The 24,732-nt window shown below is 46.0% G+C and overlaps 1 protein-coding gene across 1 annotated transcript in view; it reads right to left on the bottom strand.

Annotated features, from left to right (window-relative positions):
• Window positions 1–23,281: 23,281 nt before the first annotated feature.
• The window catches only part of pigg (phosphatidylinositol glycan anchor biosynthesis class G), a 230,978-nt gene continuing 229,527 nt past the window's right edge, over window positions 23,282–24,732 (bottom strand). The window contains exon 13 of the mRNA XM_039758143.1: window positions 23,282–24,514. Coding sequence (XP_039614077.1) covers window positions 24,298–24,514 — 217 coding nt within the window. The 3' untranslated portion in view covers window positions 23,282–24,297. The remainder of the gene's footprint in view (window positions 24,515–24,732) is intronic.

The following is a 24,732-nucleotide window of genomic DNA, read 5'->3' as shown; positions in this document are numbered from 1 at the left end:
CTCACTACCCAACCGAACCAACCTGCTCTGTTGATCAATAACGCTAAGAATAAAGCTCTTCACATTACACAATTTATAGAGTGAATAATCAAGACGAGCTTCACAATAATCCCATTTCATTTTACCACAATCCACATGTAAAAATTCACATTTCTTCCCATCCTGACGGCCTTTTTTTCTTCCTCCAGCAACACCGGCGTGCCGTTGTGTTATAAATAGAGAGGACACTGAAATGATCTCAAAGTGCGGACCTCCAGTGGATTTCTGTGAATTTCTATATTTAGTGGCGTATTGTTTCAGGTTACCTTCTCAGAAGGGCACAGAGCAGTTTGGACATTAAAAATAAAACTGGAGCAGACGTCTGGAGGCTGCGTCCATATGCGTCTTTCAGAAAAAGCAGCCTGATGTCATTTGTGGGCAGGTGGTCTTCATCCCAGAGAACTTTGGGTCCACAACTGTGCCTGAAATTCCAAGGCAGTCTGACATGTCCACAAGTCTGAGGCCACATTGCAGTTCTGAGGGACCGGACTGGGACGATGCGGGTTCTACTCCAGGCTCCCATGCAGCTTCTGGGAGCTCTTGAACCCGACACCGTCGGTAATGTCACCGATGAGCTAGGCAGTGAGGCACAACAAAGCAAGGGGATGGTGCAAAAAGTGCTTTTATTTGAAATCGACAAACAAAACCGCGCTCAAATAAATAGGGCAGTGCTTTAAATATACGGCATTAAAGAAAGAAATAATTCATTAAAACAAGTGAAAGGTGGAGGTTAAAATCCATTAGAAAAAAATCTTTTAAAAACAACGAGGTTAAAACAATGGCTGGACACAGTCTCTTTAAAAACACAAAGCACGGTGCCTTCTTTTACTGGCGACTCCCCTGCTTCTCCCATCCAGGCTGTGCACCAGGGGAGTCACCCTGCATGCAGCTGGCCTTCTTCATTCGACTGGTCTGGTGGTCTCCCGATCCCTGGCTTCGTTCAGCCCCTGCCAGACCGAGACTTGGCTCCCCCCAACGACCAGGACGCTCATGCTCTACTCCAAATCTCCGACTCCCGCTGCCTTTGCTGCGGCGAGCCAACCTTCTCCCGGTCACTCCTGCTCCCAACAAGCGCTCAGCAGGTGCCAGCCAAACACCCGACTTGGGCTGACCTCTCCCAGCCGCCTGCACACATCACTCGCTTGCTCTCCTTCTCTCTCGCACACACCGGCTCCTTCATTTACTGCTACCTTCTTCCTTAACCTCCGCTTCTTTCTTTGTTCCTTCACTCTGTTTATTACGGGGACGTGGATCAGGTGTGGCAATTAACAGCTGCCGGCACCAATTACGGGCAACTCTTCACCTGTGCACTTAAGTGAGGACCATCCGCATCACCTGGGAACTGCTTTTACCACACATACTATGCCCCCTCACTAAGCCGGCGATTTGTTTATTTAAAAAGTGGCCTTTTTGACGTGAGCTGTGGACCCGCGACACCACAGACTGCTGGCCTGGCTTGGCATCGAGACATAATACCCACTAAATAATAGTCAGGGCAGACAGTACAGAGCAAGTGGATGGGTAGATAGAAGAGGTTAGGAGCGGGCACTGATACAGCGCATTGCCGCACCCTCCTCACAACAAACCAACTCAGGATCCCAGATTAGGACCCGAGTGCAGCCTCAGCACCACACGAGTCCAGATGGAGAGGACCAGTGGGAGGTTTTCTTTATGGTGGCTGGAGTGCCAATTCTGCCACCAACCCCCAAGTTTTTCCCTGCAGGTTGGAGGGCCTACATGCAGATTAACGTCATACCCAGGAACGGAGCAATTGGAGGTTAAGGGTGTTGCTCAAGGGCCCGACAGAGCAGAGACCCTTTTGGCATTTTATGGGATTTGAGCCGGCCACCTTCCGATTGCCAGTGCAGATCCCTAGCCTCAGAGCCACCACTCCACCCAGATAGATAGACGGGCACTACTTAATAAAAGATAAGAAAGGCACTTTATATTTGATAGATAGACAGAAGTGAATGGTGCTGTATGTGGTAGATATGAAAGGAGCTTTATAATACATAGAAATGGCATTATTTACTAGATTAGAAAGCTGCGATATATAGAGTACATACTGTAGATACATACTGTGGGTGAGTGTGAAAGGCAACATACAAGGGACGTTCAAAAAGTTGTATAATTTTATATATTTGTTGGAAACGGTGAAGGCAGGACGAGTAGTAATTGGGCATTAAAACATTGGAGCGATGCTGGGAAAATTGCATTGCAAAGGAAGGTGACAATCTAGAAAAGGGATGTCATTTGTTTTTGAAATTCTTAATGTAGTCAGAAGTCAAGAAGAATGACACCTTTGATTGGTTAACTAAAAAAGATTACAATATGCAAGCTTTTAATGCAGCTCAGGCCTCTTCTTCAGGCAGAGAAGTAATCAGTTCTTAATAAATCGAGCCAAAAACAAAGTGCAGAAACTTTTTGAACATCCCTCGTATAATAGATACATAGATGGATGAATGAATGAATGAATGAATGGACAGGTAGATATGAAAAGAGCGATGCATAGAAAGATATGAAAGGCACTGAGTAACAGAGGGATAGGACTATGTAGTCAACAGAGGTGTGAACGGTATGTAACAAGGAATGTGCTCCAGGCATCATAAAGGTTTGGGGCAGGTATCCTGGATAGATCCTGCACAGAGATGTTCACAAAACCATGGGTATAACAGAAGATGATACAGAGGACAGAAAGAGATGGACGAAGATGATCCGCTGTGGCAACCCCTAATGGGAGCAGCCGAAAGAAGATGACGTTCACAAGGCCGAGCCCAAAGCAGAACCGCCAGACTGGAGGTAAGTAAGCTTTAAAGACCCGTAGAGGAAGTGACGTCATCGGGGCCAGAACTGGAAATGACATCATCCAAGGTGCCAAAACCTGGTGGGATTTCCTGGGATTGGTCTGTACGGAACTGAGAAAGACAGACCACACATCCTGCATCCCCCTGATGTGGTGTGATATTACAATTACTCAAGCCCTTTAGCTGCCTCCTATTCGCATGTGTGTGACAGGTAATATATAACAGATGGGTACACAATGAACAGAGAGATAGGTGGGAAAGGCGCTATATGATAGACAGACAGAGAGATGTAAAAGGCACTACAAAGTAGACAAATGGATGGGTATGTAAGGCATTAATAGATAGGCACTGTAAGATGAACAGATATGAATGGCACTAGACGGACACATAGACATGCAAGAAATAATAGACGGATGAATGAATGGACAGACAGATTTGAAAAGTACTGCACTGCAGAGAGAGATGATGGGCACTGCTTACCACATAGATATGAAAGGCGCTATATTTTAGAGAGCTACACAGATAGATATGAGAGACACTGTATAGCAGAGAAGTATGAAAGAGCACCTTGAGCAGGGGAAACTAAAATGTATTATTATTACTGTATAGTCGACAGAGGTATGAAATGTAATGCTGTATATACAGTGCATAGATGAATAGACATGATATGATATGAAAGGCACTGTATGATAGATAAAGATACTGTATATAAAAGGCTCTATAAATCAGAAATAGATGAGGTCATAAGGCACTCTATAGTGGATACATTGTTCTGAAAGGTAATATGTAATCGATAGATGAACAGACAGATATGAAATGCACAGGATAGATACGTAATGTACATAGGTGGGCATGAAAGACAAGATATAATAGATAAATAGATGGGTAAATGATTAGACAGGTAGATTTAAAAGGCATAGCACCACAGATGCAATGTTTGCTCTGAGGATGTTGATGGAGAAGTTTAGAGAAGAACAGAAGGAGTTGCATTGCGTCTTTGTGCACCTGGAGAAAGCAAATGACAGGGTGACTGAGAGGAGCTGTGGTAGTGGATGAGGAAGTCGGGAGTGGCAGAGAAGTACGTAAGAGTGGTACAGGATATGACCGAGGGAAGTGTGACCGTGGGGAGGTCTGTGGTAGGAGTGACAGAGGTGGGATTACATCAGGGATTGGCACTGAGCCCCTTTCTTATTTCCAATGGTGATGGACAGGTTGACAGATGAGATTAGACAGGAGTCCCCATGGACTGTGATGTTTGCTGATGACATTGAGATCTGTAGCGATAGTGGAGAGCAAGTTGAGGAGACCCTGGAGAGGTGGAGATATGAGAGGAGAGGAATGAAGGTCAGTAGGACCACCACGACAGAATACATGTGTGTAAATGAGAGGGAGGTCAGTGGAATGGTGAGGATGAGGGAGTAGAGTTGGCGAAGGTGGAGGAGTTTAAATACTTGGGATCAACAGTACAGAGTAATGGGGAGTGTGGGAGAGAAGTGAAGAAAGAGAGTGCAGGCAGGGTGGAGTGGGTGGAGAAGAGTGTCCGGAGTGATTGGTGACAGACGGGTATCACCAAGAGTGACAGGGAAGGTCTACAGGACGGTAGTGAGACCAGCTATGGTATATGGGATGGAGACGGTGGCACAGGAGACAGAGCTGGAGGTGGCAGAGTTAAAGATGCTAAGATTTGCTAAGAGGATGGACAGGATTAGAAATGTGGACATTAGAGGGTCAGCTCAGGTGGGACGGTTTGGAGACAAAGTCAGAGAAGCGAGATTGTGTTGATTTGGACATGTGCAGAGGAGAGATGCTGGGTATACTGGGAGAAGGATGTTAAGGATAGAGCTGACAGGGAAGAGGAAAAGAGGAAGGCCTAAGAGAAGTTTTATCGATGTGGCGAGAGAGGACATGCAGGTGATGGGGGTGACAGAGCAAGATGACAGGGACAGAAAGATAAGGAAGAAGATGATCCGCTGTGGCAACCCCTAACGAAGCAGCCGAAAGAAGAAGACAGAGTAGAGAGATGTAGTGGGCACCACTTAGTAGATAGACACATAGATGCGTATAAAAGATAATGGATAGATAGATGGCTAGATGAACGAGCTGATAGATACAGTTGGCACAATATAAGACAGATAGATAAACAGACAAGTTGTGAGTGAACAAGAAATTTAATAAAGTTGCCCGAGCTGCCACATCATGGAAAAAGAATGCTTAAAAAAATGAGTGAATCGTGGGATAGACTGGCCCTCCAATTATTGCCATATCCTGCAGCTCTGTGTTGCCCTTCTATCCATCCATCTTCTCATCCATGTAACCCAATTGAGGGTTGGTGGGGCAGGAGGCTCTCCTGACAGCAGTGCATAAAAGGCAGGAACTAATCTTGGATGCACTGTCAGTCCATCACAAGGCATCAAGTCATTTTGGACTTGCCAGTTACTTTTTCCAAGTGGCAGGAGCACCCGAGTACCCTGAGGAAACTTTAACCTGCTCATGGAGAGACTATGCAAACTCCACACAATCAGGGATTTGAACCCAGGACTTTGCAGGTATGACCTGGTATGACGGTGGTGACCGTAATCACTGTGCCACCATTGCCATAACTTTAGCCAAAGCCGAGTGAACTGCGGGTCTGTCACTGTCTTCATCAGAAGACCAGAGGCAGGGTCCTCACTTGATGAGGCATTCCCAGCGACCTCCCTTGAAGCCCATTTCCTTTTTCCCTTAATTTTATTGTTCGCATCGAAGTTCAGCCACCTTGGGATATCTGCCTTGTTATTTGAAAAATTGTCCAGTGATTCCAAATGTGTTTACTTTCCCAGCTTCGGTGAGATTTCCCCGGAGCTGTGCTTCTCTTCATCGTTCCCTCCTTGGCTCCACCCTGGGGATATTAAGGAAAGCCGGCACGCTGAATGCGACATGCCGTCAGAGGAACACTGCGTTTACATCAGCGATTTTATCAGATAATTAGAATTGGAGTTTTGATCCCCTTTTTAATAAAGAAAGAAATACGCAGAGGCGCATGTTTAATAAATCATAAGCACACTGCAGTCCTCAGGGTGAGGCTGACAAATCTAAAATTCTGAATGGCAGTTGTAGACAAGAGAGCTTGGGGCCTTCTAAGACCTTCTATTTATCACTTTGAATGAACTGGGAGCTGATCCTCCAATTAGTGTGAACCCCTCAATCTCACTAAGATGGCACAGGGGGTGAACCAGCTGAGGGTAGAGAAAGCTGCAGGGATCTGCGGTATCTGCAGTGAACTTTTCCATGCTGGTGGTCAGGCTGTCCTCTTGGCATTGCAAGCAAACTTTGCTTCCATTTGGGAGACGGGCGTCAATCCAACTGACTGGAAAACGGGACTTGTCATCACTGTCTAGAAAGGGAAGGGGGATCGCCTGGATTGCGGCAGCTACAGGAGGGCAACACTGCTCTCGGTGCCGGGTAAGGTCCTTGCTAGGGTCATCCTCAATAAAATCCAAGATCAATTGCTCACCTGCCAGCGACCGGAGCCGTCTGGTTTTACGCCTAAGAAGTCTACCATTGACCGCATCCTGGCACTGAGGGCTCTCATGGAGCGCAAACTCGAATATTGGCAGGGTTTCTTTGTAGCCTTTGTCGATTTTCCTAAAGAAGAAGAGGGGTGACTCTGAGGTTAGGGATCTGCACTTGCAATCGGAAGGTTGCCGGTTCGAATCCTGTAAATGCCAAAAGGGACTCTGCTCTGTTGGGCCCTTGAGTGAGGCCCTTAACCTGCAATTGCTAAGCGCTTTGAGAAGTGAGAAACGCGCTATATGAATGCAAAGAATTATTATTAAGTGTTTGACTCCGTTGATTGAGCTGCCCTGTGGGACATCCTGAGACTTTGCGGCATCCCCTCAAGGTTGCTGGATATCATGGCCAGCCTGTACACTGGTACTGGGAGTGCTGTGCAGAGTGTAGGCAGAACCTCTTGAGTTTTTCCCAGTTGATTCTGGGGTTCGTCAGGGTCTGTTCTGCTCCTACTCTGTTTAGTGCTGCCATGAACTGGAAGTTGGGGAAGGTCATGGGGTTCAGCGGCTGTGGGGCATCTGTTGGCGAAGAGAGATTCACTGATCTTGACTTTGCTGACGATGCTGTGATATTCGCAGAGTTAATGGAGGCTCTGATCGGGGGTCTTGAGAGGCTGAGCAAGGAGTCAGAGTGTCTGAGCTTCCGAGTATCCTGGACAAAATCCAACCAATAGGTCCAAGTCTTTAGAGTCCCGGTGCTTCCTGTCTTGCTATATGGTTGGGAGTCATGGACGCTATCCAGTGACCTGAGATGAAGAATGGACTCCTTCGGTACTGTGTCTCTTCAGAGAATCCTTGGGTACCGCTTTGGTTACTCTTGGAGTCTTGAATGAGGCACATGTCCTGCTTTGTGAAGGAGCGTCAGTTACAGCACTACGGCCATGTGGTGCGATTCCCAGAGGGTGATTCGGTTTGCAGGATTCTCATTGCTGAGGACCTGAGTGGCTGGACCAGGCCAAGCGGACGCTCGCAGTCACGCCTGGCTACAGCAGATAGAGGGTCATTTCTCGAGGGAGGACTGTACCGTGTATCTGCCAACTGGGTTCCTGAGGTATTTCGTCATGTGCTGAGTGTGGCAACTCGCTATACCAGTGCGTGCTCCCCGACCTGACCTGACCTGAGCTGACCTGATCTGGGGCTTAGGTGGCTATTTGCCTGTTATAGTCTGCGTTGTTATTGAACTATGGCAGCGTCCACACTTACTACCGTTAGTCTCGGCTTTTGCCTTTTATCCACACTACCCCCAGCATTTTTAACTCCCAAAATCAGAGACTTTTGAAAATGCTCTCCAGAGCCGTGTGCTTCTGAAAACGCCAACTCCGCACTGCAGTGTAGATGGGTGAAAATGGAGAGCTTTGAAAATGCAGACTCTAACTACACTCTGATTGGTTTGTGCTAATGATGTGGCCCATCCCTGATTGGATCCTGCTCATTATTATGTCTCATTTCCTGACTGGTCACAGACAGTGCACCTTGGAGTCCGTCTGTATCCTCAGCTACTCGTATGTCACTCTCTCATCATCAGTCCAAACAAATCTGTGTTTTTGTATTTTTCGTTTCTGCCGTAGCTGCTGCTCTTGTGTACATGCAAGCTGCACATAAATGTCTAATGTGGGGGACGCTTTCTCTTTCTGTTTTCGCTAATCCTTGCAGGCCCAACGTAGTTGAACATCTACGCCATATGCATTTTTCTGTTGTTTTAGTGTCGAGGGTGAGATACTTTCGGAAACCATGTGAAAATGGTAATATGGACGGTGATCCTTTTCACTTCCAAAGCACTGTTTTAAAATAAAAATGTAGTAGTGTGGACGTAGCCGCAGTGTATTATTGAGATATTTCCCTCTACTTACCCTTTACCTGTTTTCAAGGGTAAGTGTACTCGTCAAGTTCGTTACATGGGGTTGGTCTACTGTTACACTTTAAGACTATCACACACAAAGAAAGCTATACACAGACACACAGAAACTCAACAGTGCCCCAAGAATGACACACACACAGCTGGTTAACCTCTGGCACTTTAAACCACACAAGTGCCTTAGGAATAATACAACTTATCACTCTCCTAGGACTTCATGAGACTTACTTCTTATCGGCACAAACAACATACGATTGTTTTAATGATATCTCAGACCTAAATATTACTTTGGGTCTACAAAAATACATTCAAACATACAAAGGCTCAGCACTCTTGACTATCGGCCATTTATCAGCCAAGAATGCCTCAACTTCACATCCTGTTCCCTACTATTGGCTGGAGCTCTCACCCTCAGCCTTAATAAACCTCACAGCACGGAGCATATGGCAAGCCTCCGGCTGCACCAGGAATCTACCTTATTACTTCAATCACTCTAGACATGAAGACAAAACATAGAAAGTTAAATGCAGCGTGGTATTTATTACAGGAATAATAATAATGATAATACCACTGGAACAAAGAATAATAGAAAATAGGACTGATAGTAGATTCTGAATATACTGTATATATATAGTCTTTAGAAAAAGCTTACGAATAAGTGAAAATGACAAGGATGAATGTTGCAGGCGGCTTGTGATTGAGCATTCGTAGTTGTTCATGATGCTTTTCTGACGATCAGATGGAAACGGCCGAACGTTGATCTTGCCCTGTTCTCTTCTGACGTCTTCATCCCTTCTTCTTCCTCCCTCCTTCCTTACTTCCTATATCGCTCCTCAGACAAGGCATATTTATTCTAAAATTCTACTGGGGGGTTTTGCAAGATGTGATTGTTCGATATTCTGATTGGCTGGCTGTCAGTATAATGAATGAATTCACTGTCCGTTTTCCCACACAATAAAACTTTTTGATGTTCTCTGAGGTGTCGGTATGTCTTCCTTTCCCAGGCTGTAAAGTAATTAGATGTCCATCCTTACTCAGGTTATAAAGTCATTGAACCACCAGCATGTCTTCCTTTCTTTGTTGGAGCAGCTGTTTAAAAAGTGAGGAATAACTGGGAAGGAGACCTGCTTTGATTTGTCCTGAATGTAATTCATCTGTTGTCTTGAACAAAATATAATGGAAATAGAAACCAAAATGTACAGATTTTGTACCTCACAACATGCAGTTTCTCTCCACTGCTTGTTCCACAAGGTCCTGAAAACCTCCAACACGCTCAGAAGGGTGACACTTGACAGCCACTGAACATGACAAGATTAAATGTTTTGATGACAGTCTAAGGAAATCAGCCTTTACTTTAAAATTTAATTTCATATGCAGCGCTTGTGATTTCAATGCAAATTTGTTTTTTTTTCCCTCCAGCGATTTGAAAAGTACAGAGTGTTAAACAAGGCAAAGCACGTCGAAAGGTAACCATTCTTAAACAACGGAGATTGTGTCAAGTTCATTAAAAAAAGGTATGTTAACACAGTGAGTGAGCACAATAAACATCACGGCGAAACAAATGCATTTGAAGTGGCGTTCAAAATTAAGACATTGACATGCACTTCAGGTTTGGCAGGCTGAGAAGATTCGCCGCACGGTTTAGATTCGTCACATCCCACATGGGATCAAACGGATCAAACTGCACATTTTTTTTATTTTGTCTAAATTATTTCAGTTCAATAAATTTTACAGATAATGTGCAATGGATTCACAAAGTCTTGATAGGGTCAGGTTTGTGCTGCTGCAAGTGTTATTACACAAACCCAAAAATACACATAACCCCTGTCTGAGAGTCGTGACACTGGCTTCCAGTTAGGTTTAGGGCCGATGTTCAAAATCCTCCTATTAACTTATAAAGCCTTAAATGGCCGAGACCCTGCTTACCTATTAAAATGTGTCATTTCCTACAAGCCTGAGTGTACATTAAGATAATGAGATGCCAGCCTACTAAAGATCCAAAGAATAACAAAAAAACAGTGGGAGGTTGACATTTTAGTTACAGGGCCCCAAAACTATGAAATGATCTGCTTGCGAATATCACAGATGAACCCCTCACTCTCAGGCTACGGGCTCACCACCAGCTTGGCACACCCTGACTAGAGTTGCTGATTAGCTGTGTGTACTGCCTTTCTGTTTGTTAGTCATTGATACAGAAATATACGCATCACGGTATTTTTAAATGGATACAAACCCTCCTCTATTCTGTTTCTCTTTTTGGTATCTGGATGGGACACTTTGTACCACTGATGTCTTGCATATGGAAAAGTCGTCTCCAATAAAGAAGCCTTGGAATCATCAGATGTCATTAGATTGGACCACCAGCGTGGACTCCAGTAAAGAAAAAAAAAAACCCAGGAGCGGGTAGGGGGTCGGTTGCCTGAGGTCTCCAGAACGGGGACTTAGTTTTTGACTTTCTCTCTTGTGATTTTAATCTCCACCATTTTCAACTGGCCATATTAGTTCATTAATGGGCAGATATTGTTGGTTTCCATTTATGTTTAATGAGTTTCTCTCTTGCTCTCTGAGTGATTTAACAAGTCTGTATTTATATGTCTGCCTGTTGTGTTTTTTAGTCGTTAGAACATTAGAACACTCTGTAGACGAGAACAGGCCATTCAGCCCAACACAGCTTGCCAGTCTTGTCCACTCAATTCTTCTAAAGTAACATCAAGTTGAGTTTTGATGGTCACTAAAGTCCTCCTGTCTACCACACTACTTGGTTGCTTATTCCAAGTGTCTGTGGTTCTCTGTGTAAAGAAAAATCAAATATTGTCTGTGCGAAATTTACCCTTAAGTTTCCCACTGTGTCCCGTGTTCACGATGAACTCATTTTAGAGTCACCATCTCGATCCACTGGACTAATTCCGTTCATTATTTTAAACACTTCAGTCAGGTCTCCTCTTAAGCTTCTTTTGCTCAAACTGTAAAGGCTCAGCTCTTTGAATTTTTCCTCATAACTCATCCCGTGTAGCACTGGAATCAGCCGAGTTGATCTTCTCTGGACTATCTCTTGTGCTGCTATGTCCTTTTTGTAGCTTGGAGACCCAAACTGCACCCAGGACTCCAGATGAGGCCTCACCAGTGTGTTATAAAGCTTGAGCAGAACCTCCTGTGACTTCTACTCCACACATCAAGGCGCTATATAACCTGACATTCCATTAGCTTTCTTAATGGCTTCTCAACACTGTCTGGCAGTTGATCGTTTCGAGTCCTCTACGACTCCCAAGTCCTTCTCTTAAGGTCTCTTAAGTCTCGATTTTCTGACTTCCCATTGTGTATTCAAACCTAACATTTTTACTTCCTATGTGTAATTCTTTACATTTACTGTCATTAAATTTTATCATCCCCAAATCGGCCCAACCCTGTCTGATAAAATGTGCAAGTGCAGAGGTCTGAGGTCTTCCTCAATCCACTGTGTTTACAGCAGAGACAAGCTGCTTATGCCTTTACCATTTTTTGAGATTTCTTGCTATTTCTGTTTGAATTTGTGGGTGGGACCTGAATGTGTGATGCATTAAACATGTAGCTCCACCCATATCTGGTGACATCCTATTCCAGACACTGCAGATAGATAGAATGAAAGGCACTATATAATAGATAGATAGATAGATAGATACTTTATTAATCCCAAGGGGAAATTCAAATACTCCAGCAGCAGCATACTGCAGTGAGGAGTACTTGGGTAATCAATGATTGGGCATCGACATTTGTCTAATGAATTTTCATTTTTCTTTTCTAATAACAAAATTGAATAATTTAAATTCCTTCATAAACATAATGGGGAGAAAAAGGAAAATAGAGCCAAGTTTTAAACTTCAACTTTGAACAAATCAAAAGTCTTAACATCCATTCATTCATCCATCCATCTATTATCTAACCCGCTATATCCTAACATCTAAAGCAAAAAATGAAGAGCGTTAAATTCATAGTCCTCATTGGCTGCCACGGCGACCAACTCTAATGATGCAAGTTCAACATTATTTTTCATTGTCATACACATAGCCACACATTCGACCCCAATCCCTTGGTGACACAACAAGAGCGCATAGTGACAAATGTGCAGAGGGAAAGCAACAGCAGCAGCTGGTGTGCAAGGCAGTGACACAGCCCTGGATGGCAGACACGGACCCTGAGACATTCAGCAGACTGCATCTCTCTTTGGAGAACAGCATGGAGTTCACAAGCAAGCAGCGACATCTTCATTTGTCCAGTAGGGCTCACTAAGTTGTCATGGGCGGACTCTCTGAGGTCCTTGCAGATGGCAATTCTTATTTTTTATTACAATTGGGAAAGTACAGGCAAACGTAATCCAGTTGAAACAAACCCCACATTTGGAATGTCACTGGCTGACATGGCAGATGAAAGTCACCACAGCTTCCTACGCGCCACCCTGCTCAGTGCACGTGATTCACCCAGAGGTGCCAAAGTGCCGGGCGATGTGCTGCTTCTCGGCGGCGTCACACATGGCTTGTGTGTAGTACACATTTCACAAACCCCCTGCTGCCGGCATTCCGACGGAAGTGGGTCACCGCCGAGCTGTTCCCGATCTCTTCTCATGTTTACAGCACACTCATTCTGCTGAATTATGCAAGAGCAAATCCCGGGGAGTTAAAAAAGAAAGAAAGTAAGAATAGTGACAATAAAACACAACGGCCACCTCCCTCAGAGCCAATGGTGGAAAACAAGTTCTGAGCCCCGAGTGTCAGCCTCCCAAATGCCGCACACCCCAGACAGGGGCACAGCATAGAAAAACATGGGACATTTTGTAGAGGAGGCTCCACTTTGGATCTGAGGCTGCTTTGAAATGACTTTACGTCCCCAAGGTCACCTGTCACCATTTCTTGACCATATGCTTTTAAAGGTCTTTATTTTTCCACAGACACACGTCTGCTTGTTTTTGCTCCTCACGATGTGACGTGTTTAAAGGATAAGGTCGCAGCCCCTGACCCCATTTATGGGAGAAGCAGATTCTGAGAAAGAATGTATGATTGTAAGATGATGACAAGTCTCTTTTGTCATCTCATGTTAAACTGTGCTGTTTTATATATGATGATGTGATGCTGTGGGTTCTGCTGCAGGCTACCGTCTCCAGTGTGGGAGCTCTTGAACCTGACACCGGATGAGCTGGACAGTGAAGACATCAACGACGAAGCAAGGGGATGGTGCAAAATGTGCAAAGTGCTTTTATTTAAAAAACAAAACCAAAATAATAAATAGTGCAGTGCATAAATAATCCATTAAAAACAAGTGAAAAATGTGGAGGTTAAAATCCAATAAATCGAGTTAAAGATGAGGTTAAAAACAATAGCTGGAAGCCGTCCTTTTAAAAACAAAGCCCGCTGCCTTCTTTCTACTGGCGACTCCTCTGCTTCTCCCATCCAGGCGTTGCACCCTACCTGCTGCTGACCTTCTCTTACTTCTGCTGGGCGAGAAGCCTTCCGGTCCCTGGCTCCATAATGCTTGGCCCGGGTTCCCCAGCGACCAGGGCGCTCACACTTGGACATTCACCTCCCAGGCTTCCGGACTCCTGCAGACATATGTGGCAAGCCAACCTCTTGCCGGTCACTCCTGCTCCTCACAAATGCTCAGCAGGAGCGACCACTGGTGACTGCCCCGGGTGCCAGCCAAGCACCCTGCTAGGGCTCACTTCACAGCTGCATTTCTTCTTAACCTACGTTCACTTTTTCTTTTGTCTCTCCACACTCGCGCTCCTATTATATATAATGGCAACGTGGTTCAGGTGTGGCGATTAGCAGTTCCTGGCATCAATTACAGATGCGGATGACTCCTCACCTGTGCACTTAAGCGAGGACCGCCCGGGAACCGCTCCGGCCACACCACCATGCCCCCTCTATAAGCCACCATCCATCCATCCATTTTCCAACCCGCTGAATCCAAACACAGGGTCACGGGGGTCTGCTGGAGCCAATCCCAGCCAACACAGGGCACAAGGCAGGAACCAGTCCCGGGCAAGGTGCCAACCCACCGCAGATAAGCCACGATTATCTATTTAAAAACTGGCCTTTCATCTGAGCCATGGACCCGCTATACCACAGATGATCAGTGTGAAAGGTCAGGTCAGGTTGGGGAGCGTGCACTGGTACAGCACTTTGCTGCACTTACCACACGGGATCCCAGTCGGCATCTTTCCAGGCAGACACACGGTCCAGTCCCATTCTCTCCGGAAATGACCCTCTATCTGCCGCAGCCAGGTGTTACGTGGATGTCCACTCAGGTCCTCAACAATGAGCCGGGTGACCCTGGGGTAATCATGCCACATGGCCATAGTGCCATTACTGCCGCTCCCTCACAATGCAGGTCATGTGCCTCATTCGGGTCTCCATGAGCAACACAAAGTCAAACCAGTGGTACTTGAGGATTCCCTGAAGAGACACACATGAAGGAGTCCAGTCTTCATCTCTGGTCACTGGATAGCGTCCTTATCTCGAGCCGCCTCGTTGGACTCCAATACTGGTGGTGCGGTGCAGGAGATCCATCACATCCTTGTTTGCAGATGCTGAAGGCTCCTACAGAACCGCAGGATCTACAGAATTGCTCAGTGTGTGAATTCAGACCACAGACTTGTTGTTGCTACTCCGGAGATCCAGCTCAGGTCTAATAGGCCACCACCTACTAGGAGAATGAGGCTGGACCAGGCGACTGCCGATCCTAATGTGATGTGGGAAAACTTCTGTGACAAGACCCCGAAGGCTGCTGAGGATTGTGTTGGTGTTGCCGGTGTTGTTTCATCTCGTAGGGCACCCTGGATATCATCGAGAGGAGTCTTGGATGACTCTGAGGGCAGATAAGGAGGCGTTTGTTAGAGGAGTCTGTGAGCAGGTGACACACCATCCATGGTCTAGTGACCCACGTCCTGCTTAAAGAGGAATCGCAGCATTACGCACATCTGAATCTGTTCCTCGGAGAGTCGCAGTCAGGGCGGCCCTTGGAATGGTCCTTACGGATGGATGACACTGCAGTTGTGACCTGCTGGTTGGCTACTTTGAGCAGCTGTTTAAAGCTGATCCTCCAGCGAGGACGTTGGACATCTCTGGGTCTGCAGATCCTCCAATTAGCTGTGAACCCCCCAGTCTCACCGAGATGCTGAACCAGCTGAGGGTAGGAAAGGCTGCAGGGATCTGTGGTATCTGGGGTGAACTTCTCCAGGCTGGTGGTTTTCCTGGCAATCTTTGCTTCCATTTGGGAGACTGGCATCATCCCAACTGACTGATAAAAAGGCCTTGTTGTCCCTACCTGGAAAGGGAAGGGTGATCGCCTGAATTGGGGCATCTACAGGGGGATAACACGGCTCTCGGTGCCGGATGAGGTCTTTGTTAGGGTCGTCCTCAATAGGATCTGTGATCACTTGCTCACCTACCGGCGGCCGGAGCTGTCTGGTTTTACACCTAAAAAGTTGACCATCGACCGCATCCTGGCACTGAGGGGTCTCGTGGAGTGCAAACTCGAATATCAGCAGAGTTAGTTTCTTTGCAGACTGTGTCGATTTTCGTAAAGCGTTTGACTCAGTCGATTGAGCTGCCCTGTGGGACGTCCTGAGACTCCTCGAGATTCCCGTGAAGTTGCTGGGTATCACTGTGCAGGGTGCTATATAACATGAAGACTGACTGACGCAATCTTGTATTTTTATCAATCTGAAGATCATGGCAGTCTCCCTTGTCATGTTGCGGTGCCCCCTGCTGCTTTATTTTCTTCGGTCTTGTGATGATGATCACCGTGAAAGGCGCTACATAAAGCAGACTGACTACTCATACTACATAAATGTATCAATCTTATGATTTTTAAATCTCATTTGTCATCTCGTGTTACCCTTTACTGCCTAATTTCCTTTGTAGTCTTGAGATGATTACTTTGAAAAGATCCACAGATACAGGACTGACTGTCACTTGTTAAAATTATATAAATAAATAAATTAGAACTTGGAAAGGAAATGATTTCATGAATTATGGGGGGAAAAAAAGGTAACAATTATCTTAAGATTTTAATTCCTAATTATACACTGTGACAGATAGGGGCGCTATCGCTCCCTTGAACCCCTGTCCAATACGCCAGACACCAGATAAAAGTCCAAATGTTGACTTTATTAACACAGCACAGTGCACAAAGCACCCTCTCCTCCACAATACTCATTAATATACTCCAAACAATCACAATAAGCCATCCACCACTCCCAGACGCGTTGACCTCCTACCACCCAGCTCAGCTCGCCGTCTTTTATATTCCCTGACCCGGAAGTGTTCCAATCCCCAGTCCATGTGATCTCCTATCACTTCCGGGTCAGATAACAAGTCCCTTTCTTCACCCCAGAAGCACGTCAGTCCCCTTGTCCATGTGACTCGGATGTACTCCCGGGGCGTAAGATGGTGGGTAGAAGTTGCTCCCTGCAGCGTCTCCTAGTGGCCCCCATGGTATCCAGCAGGGCTGTTCATAAAACCTCCAATGTCCAGGATTCCCTGCTGGCATTCGGGGGACCTCCATACTGCAGGGAGGGCTCCACCTGGCGACTTGGGGGTATTGGCCGGGATGAACGGCCGGCCATACACCACAACACAGAAGCAAAAACCCGCTCTTCAGGTCCAGATGAAGGGTAACGCACACTCCGTCTGCTGTGCAGCTCACAGCTAAATCATCAGAATGGCGCAGACTGCAATCCTGCCCTGTCCTTGCTATTGGCGGCCAGTGTGCCCAGTGGCTCGGATTTTCTTTTCTTTTTCAGTTCCATTTCTAAATGCGTCCTGTGCTTCTATCAGTTAGGGCAGCTGCACCTTCTCCGTGTAATTAATTTGTTTCTAATTAATTAGTTGTTAACGCTAATTCTTTACAATAATAATATGCAGATAAGACTTCAGTCAATCCAGTCTTCCGTCTACTTCCATACCTGCTGCGCCCTTACAATTATTTCCAGACAGGTGACTTTTCTTGTCTTCTATTAGTGACAGAACCTAAAGCACCAAGAGAGGGCGCTGCCGTGTCAGCTGTTTTCTGCCCTTGGGCACCTCGTGGCGTTTGGCTCACATGCATTGGGCAGACAAATAAAAGAGGAAAATACAGCCGTGGCCAGAAGCTTTGAGAAGGACCCAAGTGTTGGTTTTCACAAAGTTTGCCACTTCAGTGTTTTCAGATCTTTGTGTCAGACGTTTCTCTGGTGTACTGAAGTAGAATTACAAGAAGTTCAGAAGTTTCAAAGGCTTTTACTGAGAATGACAAGAAGTTTATGGGCCGAGTCCATATCTACAGTGTTGGCCCTTCATTCTTTTTCAAGACCTCTGCAATTCACCCTGGCGGGCTGTCAATCAACGTCTGGGCCCAATCCTGACTGATGGCCGCCGCCCATTCTTGCATCGTCAGAATGGATGGGTTTTTGTTTGTCCACCCGCCTTTTGACCACAAGTTCTCAATGGGGAGTTTCCTGACAATGGACCCCAAATTTTGATGTCTTGTTCGCCGAGCCACTTAGTTGTCACTTTTGCTTTATGGCCTGGTGCTCCATCATGTTCGTCACCAAAGTGTTCTTGGATGGTGAGCACAAGTTGCTCTCGTAGGATGTTTTGGTCCCTTTCTTTATTCATGGCTGTGTTCTTAGCCTAAATTGTGAGTGAGCCCTGCACTGTCCTGGCTGACATGAATGGTCTCAGGATTCTTTACGGTTGGCACAGTGACTCAGGACTGATGGTAGCGCTGCTCATCTTTTCTTTTTCAATCGGAAAGGGGATTCATCAGAGCCAATGACTTGACCCCAGCAGTCCAATCCTAGAATACCAGTCTGTCCCCAATTTTTTTCTTGTCTTCTTTGCTGCCCTTCTTGACGCCCACCAGGCCATCCTCCAAAAGTCTTCACCTCACTCACACCTACCTGCTGCCATTCCTGAGCAAGATATGCTCTAGTGGTGCCCCCGCAATCCCAAGCCATGAATAAAGAATGGGACCAAAACTTCCTACGAGAACAACTTCTCCCAACCACCCAAGAACAGTTTGGTGAGCAACATGATGGAGCACCGGGCCAGAAGGCAAACGTGAGATCTCAGTGACTCTTGGGGGGGACAAAACCTCGAAATTTGGGGTCCATGGCCAGGAAACTCCCCAGACCTTTAATCAAATTGAGAAGCTGTGGTTGGTGGGACAAACAAAACCCATCAATTCTGATGATGCAAGAATGGGTGGTGGCCATCAGTCGGGATTGGGCCCAGAAGTTGATAAACAGCCTGCCAGGGTGAATTGCAGAGGTCTTGAAAAAGAAAGAAGGAGCAACGCTGCAGATATGGATTCTGCACATAAACTTCATGTCATTGTTAGTGAAAGCCTTTGAAACTTCTGAACTGCTTGTCATTCTACTTCAGCACACCAGCGAAACATCTGATGAGAAGATCTAAAAACACTGAGGCAGCAAACTTTGTGAAAATGAATACTTGGGTCCTTCTCAAAACTTTTGGCCGCAACTGCACACCAAATCGACGAGTTCAAGCCGATGAAACTGGAACGGTAAACTCATTCGTACTTGAAGTTGCACCCGACGCTTCTCCGTGTTAAGATGGACACGGCTGCAGATTCGCCAGTGCTTTTCAATGGGAGATTTGGAAATTTCAGAGCTGTTTACATTGTGATGTGTTTGAGATATCTAAGGAAAAATGGGAACCATCTCGATAAATTTCTTTGAAGAATCAGGGTGCCAAATTTCAACAAAATCTGCCCAACGGAGGGACCAAATTGTTAAATGCGGACAGACCTGGCGATCTCAATATGCAAACAGTCCTGGAAAGAAGACGGACAACGTTTCAGCTGTGTGGCCTTCATCGGACGTGTAACTGCAAAGGAAAGAGCAGGTGACACGTACAGTAGAGGGTCTCCAGAAAATACTCGGACCCCCTTTACATTTTACACGTTTGGTTAGGATGGAGTGTGATGCCCCCCGTGCCCACTTCCAAGGACGGACCTCCTCCTTTTGCTGAGACATCGATAGTCATAACCGAGATGGACATTGTGTGCATTTCTTCCAAACATCAAAGCAAATTTCGTCCAAAATGCGGCGCTTCAGATCTTCAGTTAACACTCCGTAGAAATGGTGCACTTCTGAGGAAGACTGAAACCAATCAGTGACTCCAAATAAATAATCTTAACAAAAACAAGTAAAAAGCCGAGTTAGAGATGGCTACTTTCTTCATGATCCCTAGTGTGGCTCTTGTCTCCCATGATCTGAAGCCCCCATCCCCGGGTCTTGCAACAGGGCTAAGACGAAGACTAAAGTGGTCGACCTTCTGGCTCTTGTGCCAATCACCCCATAATCTCCCAAGGCCTACCATCACCCTTGGGTGCCCATAGGACCCTTTGAGCGCTTTGGTCTCTCCTGATCTGAAATGCTCAGAAGGAGTGACCTGCCCCTGTGCGCCATCCCCCTCCACCAGGGGGGCACCCTGACCACCTTGCCTCCCCTCTTCTCCTCTGCTGCTCACTGGCTTGCTTTGCCCGATTCCGAATTCTCTCTCAGTTTTTGCCCCCCACCCCCTTTTATCTCTGTGTGTGGCGGTGCTTTCCTTAAGGACCCTCGGAGCATCAATGAGGGATGGCCGCGCTCACATGTGAACGAGCAATCAGCCACTTCTCCCATTAAACACTCTGTGGCCACTTGGCTTTTCGGCCCCCCACACACACACACAAACACCCCCCTAAGCATGCTCTTTTAAATCTTTGCACTGCCACGGACCCCTGGCACACAAAGAATGGCAAAGCAAAAAAAAAAACATGGCTTTAGAAACTGAAATGTGCCACTGACACTGGTAGTCCGAGTTTTCCATAACCATTCCAGCCAGGAGTCGTCTTGGGTCTCATGTGCTTCGCTCACCTGGATTTGGGGATTTTTTCTGCTGTTCTTCTCTGCAGATCCTTTGTTGCTCTGTCAGATGGAGGCCATCGGTGGGAAGCTACACTTGGAGGTCTCCCCAGAGATGTTCAATTGAGTTCCAAGTCTGGACCACTCAAGGACTTTTTCAGGGTTGTCCTCCAGCCACTCTTGTGAACCTACAGCCCCGTCTAAGGTCCAAAGCAATCTGAGGCAGGTTTTCATGAAGGGTATCTTGGTACTTTGCTCCATTCGGCATTCCTTTGACCCCATGTAGTCTCCCAATCCCTGATGCTGCCACCACCATGGAATGGCGCAGGTGCTGAGCAGTGTCTAGGAATCGAGGCCAAACAGTTTAGTCCGGGCTTCGTCAGACCAGAGACCCTTGTGTCTCACAGTCCTACAGGCGTCTCTTTGTAAGCTCCAAGCAGACTTTCATGTGTCGACCGGCCACTCTGTCATAAAACCTTGATTGATAGAATGTAGTGGTGCTGGTTGTCCTTCTGGAAGTTTCTCCCCTTTCCACACAGGCGTTCTCTGGACCTCCAGTCCAGTAACCATGTAGAGTGTGGTGGTGCTGGTTGTCCTTCTGGAAGTTTCTCCCATTTCCACACAGGCGTTCTCTGGACCTCCAGTCCAGTAACCATGTGGAGTGTGGTGGTGCTGGTTGTTTTTCTGGAAGTTTCTCCCGTTTCCACACAGGCATTCTCTGGACCTCCAGTCCAGTAACCATGTAGAGTGTGGTGGTGCTGGTTGTCCTTCTGGAAGTTTCTCTCATTTCCACACAGGTAACCATTAGGTTCTCGGTCCACTTCTCTCACCAATGCTGTTGTTCTCTGATTGCTCAGTTTAACCAGGCAGCCAATTCTAGGAAGAGTTGCGTTTGTTCCAAAAAGTCTTCCATGTAAGAATGATGGAGGCCACAGTGTTCTTGGGTTTCTTCAGTCTTCCCCTGATGAACTCCTCGACACAAGTCTGTCTGTAAGCTCAGCAGACGACTCCTCTGACCTCATGACTTGTTTTTTTCTTCAGCGTCTACAGACACAGGTGTATGCGTGACTTTCATAATCGGCCCAGGCCATCGACTTGACCACAGTTGGACTCCAAACATCCCAGTGACGGACCATAGAAACCCAAAGCAACGGCTCGGAATTGCTGAGTCAATGCGATAGTTCAGGTTTTTATTTTTAATAAATCTGCAACCCTTTCTAAAATCCGGGAGTATTAATTGTTGCTTGATGTGGAGAAAAAATTAAGCAATTTTAGCAGAAGACTGCATAACATAACGTAATGTGTAAAAAGTGAAGGGTCTGAAGGTGGTAAAAATCCTCAATTAAATTGTCCGCTGGTCCTCAAGACCTTGCAAGATCTGTGAATGAGCTTGGCCTTCTTTGAAAAGTCCGTGTGGCTCTGATAAAGGGACGGGACATGTCCTGCAGTGGGCTTTGTGAGCTCTTTGGTCTAAACAGGTCACATATGCCCCCCAAAACGGCCTGCTAGCCATGCCACTTACCTGCCCGTGTACAGCAGGTCCACGACTAAAAGGGCGTCCTTACGCTTGGCATCCTTTCTTCGTGACTCCACCGTGTCGAGTAAGCAGCTTAATGCACCCGATGTCACCGATAGGCCCCATCAGATAGGTGGCGCTCTTTTGAATTGGTGGAAATCTAACCAAGCAACGGCATGTGCGTGCAAAATCAAAGCCTTTCAGTTTAATGCAAAATTTAATTTGACTGCTGGCAAAGGCATACAGGCACTCTTCCAGCAGAATGGGCTTAAAAACGAGAGAACGCTGCGGTATGTAGCACAGTCATCGTTTATTGAGTCAAATCCATATTTTTCCAAAAGAAGAAACATTAAATGAAGAAACAAAAGAGCACAATCTGTGTCGCTGTCAGGATGACTACGCTCCATCAGTCTCGCACTTGAAAAACGCTCTCGGGCTTCACTAAGCTCATTTTCCTGGTGTCAGAGCGAATGTCCCCACTGCTGACGCAGACACTTTTTTGGCTTAAATCACCTCCTAGGCATTGTCTCCTTTGTGGAAATTAGATTTAACCCAACTTGTACTCTGCATCCCGAAAAAGAGAAATCCCCAAAACAACCCAAAAAGAACCAAAATTCAAGTAAACCGCCTGCTACTAATGTCTAGGAGGACATAAGGTTAGCACTCGGGCAAACGGAGCACTCTGAGGTGGCCAGATGCACACACGGCACCCCAAAGTCCCACGTGGAAGTGTCACCGAGAAAAAACTCGCACACGCAAAGCAAAAAAAAATGGAACATAAACATACATGTGAGGTGTCAAAAACCCAGCTGAGACTCTGCCTGTGTGTGTGCGCCAACTGCACTCGACCAACAGCGGGCATTCGGCTCAGTCCTGGATGTCACAAAGGTGCAGGTGGAAAAGAGAAAAATGAAAACCTGTCAGTCTGAGGAGGAGGATCGATTATCAACGGCAAAATGTACATCGATAGGGTGAAGTGTACAGTAGGGAGTGTGTGTGTGTTCACAAGGTGGGGTCAAAGCATACAGTGTGTGTGTGTGTGTGTGTGTAAACAGACATATCCTTTAAAACTGTAGATAGGTTTGTGAAAATATACTTTATATATCTAATGTCCTCTTATAGATGGTATAGAGGTCATGTATACACACATGCTAGAAATATACTGAATACTTATATTTATTTATACATACATACATACATACATCAAATCAATATGGGAGAAGAATGCTTGTGTTTGCATATGTACAGTGTATTTAAGCATATATAAAAAATAGTATATATTCATCTAGCAAGATCTCACATAATTTAAATATATATACATATATATGAGTAGAAGTACATACATATATTCATAGATTCAATAATTATGTAAATGTGTACACACACACACACACACATATATATATATATATATAAACCTATATCTAATTGTAGAAGTACATGTCCCAAAGTTAGAATATTTACATATATGTGTGCAAATTCATGGAGATATAGACTGTACATATACAAACATAATTTTTACATATGGTATATATGTATCTATACATGTATACACACACATTTTATATATATATATTTATATATATATATTCTATATACATGTATCTACTACTGTATATAATAGATATATAATTCTATACATCTGCACATACTCTTGATATATACAGTATGCCTACACACACACAATGTACTTCTAGATGTATTTATTTTTTCCACGTGTTCATTCTCTTTGACGCCTGCACCCCATAATACTGTACAGTATTCCAGACATTTATTTTTTAATAAGTACTTATGCCCATTTTTCCACACTTCCCTGGTGTTTCACTTCTCTTTCTGTGTTCCACGTGTCACACATGTATGTGGCTGGACTGAGCCGGCTGTGTCACACACACGCACACGCACTCCGTCCCGTTACCCACATGCAGTCTTGTCCACCTGCCGTTTCCATGGCACCCGTTTTACTTTCTTGCTGTCATGTGACCTCCTAGTCTACAAGTGAAGCTGCAGAGGAGCCTTGGCTGGCAGGCAGGCACTCCCTGCTGTGATCTTTTGCCTACATTGTGTCCCCCCCTCGGCCCACCCATTGCGTCTGCACGTCCCACTCGTGTTAATTCAGGTCCCCTGAGCCTGTTGCTGCTACTGATGGACGCTTTTTAAAGGCGTGTTTCTCGTATCCCCGTCACAGTGCGGGCAGGCTGTATGAGGACGCACATCAGGGGAGCTCCACGTATTCACCTCACCGGTCGCCCACACGAGACAAACTCTGCAGCACAGGCCTGGAATTCAAGAGATCAGCCAGCAGTAGAAACACAAAAACTAAAGAAGGAGACAAAACAGAACACCACACACAAGAACCCCAATGATCCCTCACAAAAAAAGAATAAATTAAAAGATGACCAAGCGCAGAGTAGGAGAAGGTTTAAGGGTCGCAGTGACGCTGGGTTTAAACCGTCCATTCAGAAAATAAAGCAGCAGTTGACAGTACGGGGACCAAAAGAAAAGTAGACCATCAGCCATCCCACACCCGGCCATCACAGAGGGTCACTTCCAGCAAAGCGTCTTGAGGGTTGGATGGGCTGCCAAGGGTTTAAAATGCTTGACTCTTGGCTCCTGTTGTGCTTTCTTCTTCTTCTTCTCCTCCTCCTCCTCCCTTATCTGGCTGAGCGCTTTTGATCCATTGCAGTGAAGAAGATACAAATAAAAGCCGTCACTAGTGTGTGCACGCCCTCGTAGAGGAGTTTGGGCGAGAAGACGCTCCAGATGAACAGGTGATAGCGCAAGGCTGTCACCAGGAGGATGTAGAGGACAGCCGGGATGGAGCGCAGGACAGCAAAGCAGTAGCAGCCGTGGCCCATTGCAGAGGGACTGCTGATAAAAAGAAAAGGGAAAACAAATCAGTCACTGCGGCCATGTTGGGGGCACCCGAGCAGTAGGAGTGGCACCGCACAGGGCCACACGGCGGACAGCCAGCACTTCAGGGTGTGGGCACATTATGTCCACCACCATAGACATCCCCTCCTTTCTGCCCAGCAGCTCACCCACTTAAGTGTGAAAGGCACAATGTGACATCACAAGGTCTTAAGTGT

Source organism: Polypterus senegalus, chromosome 7 (assembly GCF_016835505.1).
Source record: "Polypterus senegalus isolate Bchr_013 chromosome 7, ASM1683550v1, whole genome shotgun sequence".
In the NCBI taxonomy this organism is placed as follows: domain Eukaryota; kingdom Metazoa; phylum Chordata; class Cladistia; order Polypteriformes; family Polypteridae; genus Polypterus; species Polypterus senegalus.
Note: the sequence above shows the minus strand (reverse complement) of the source record. Positions and strands in the feature narration are given on the sequence as shown.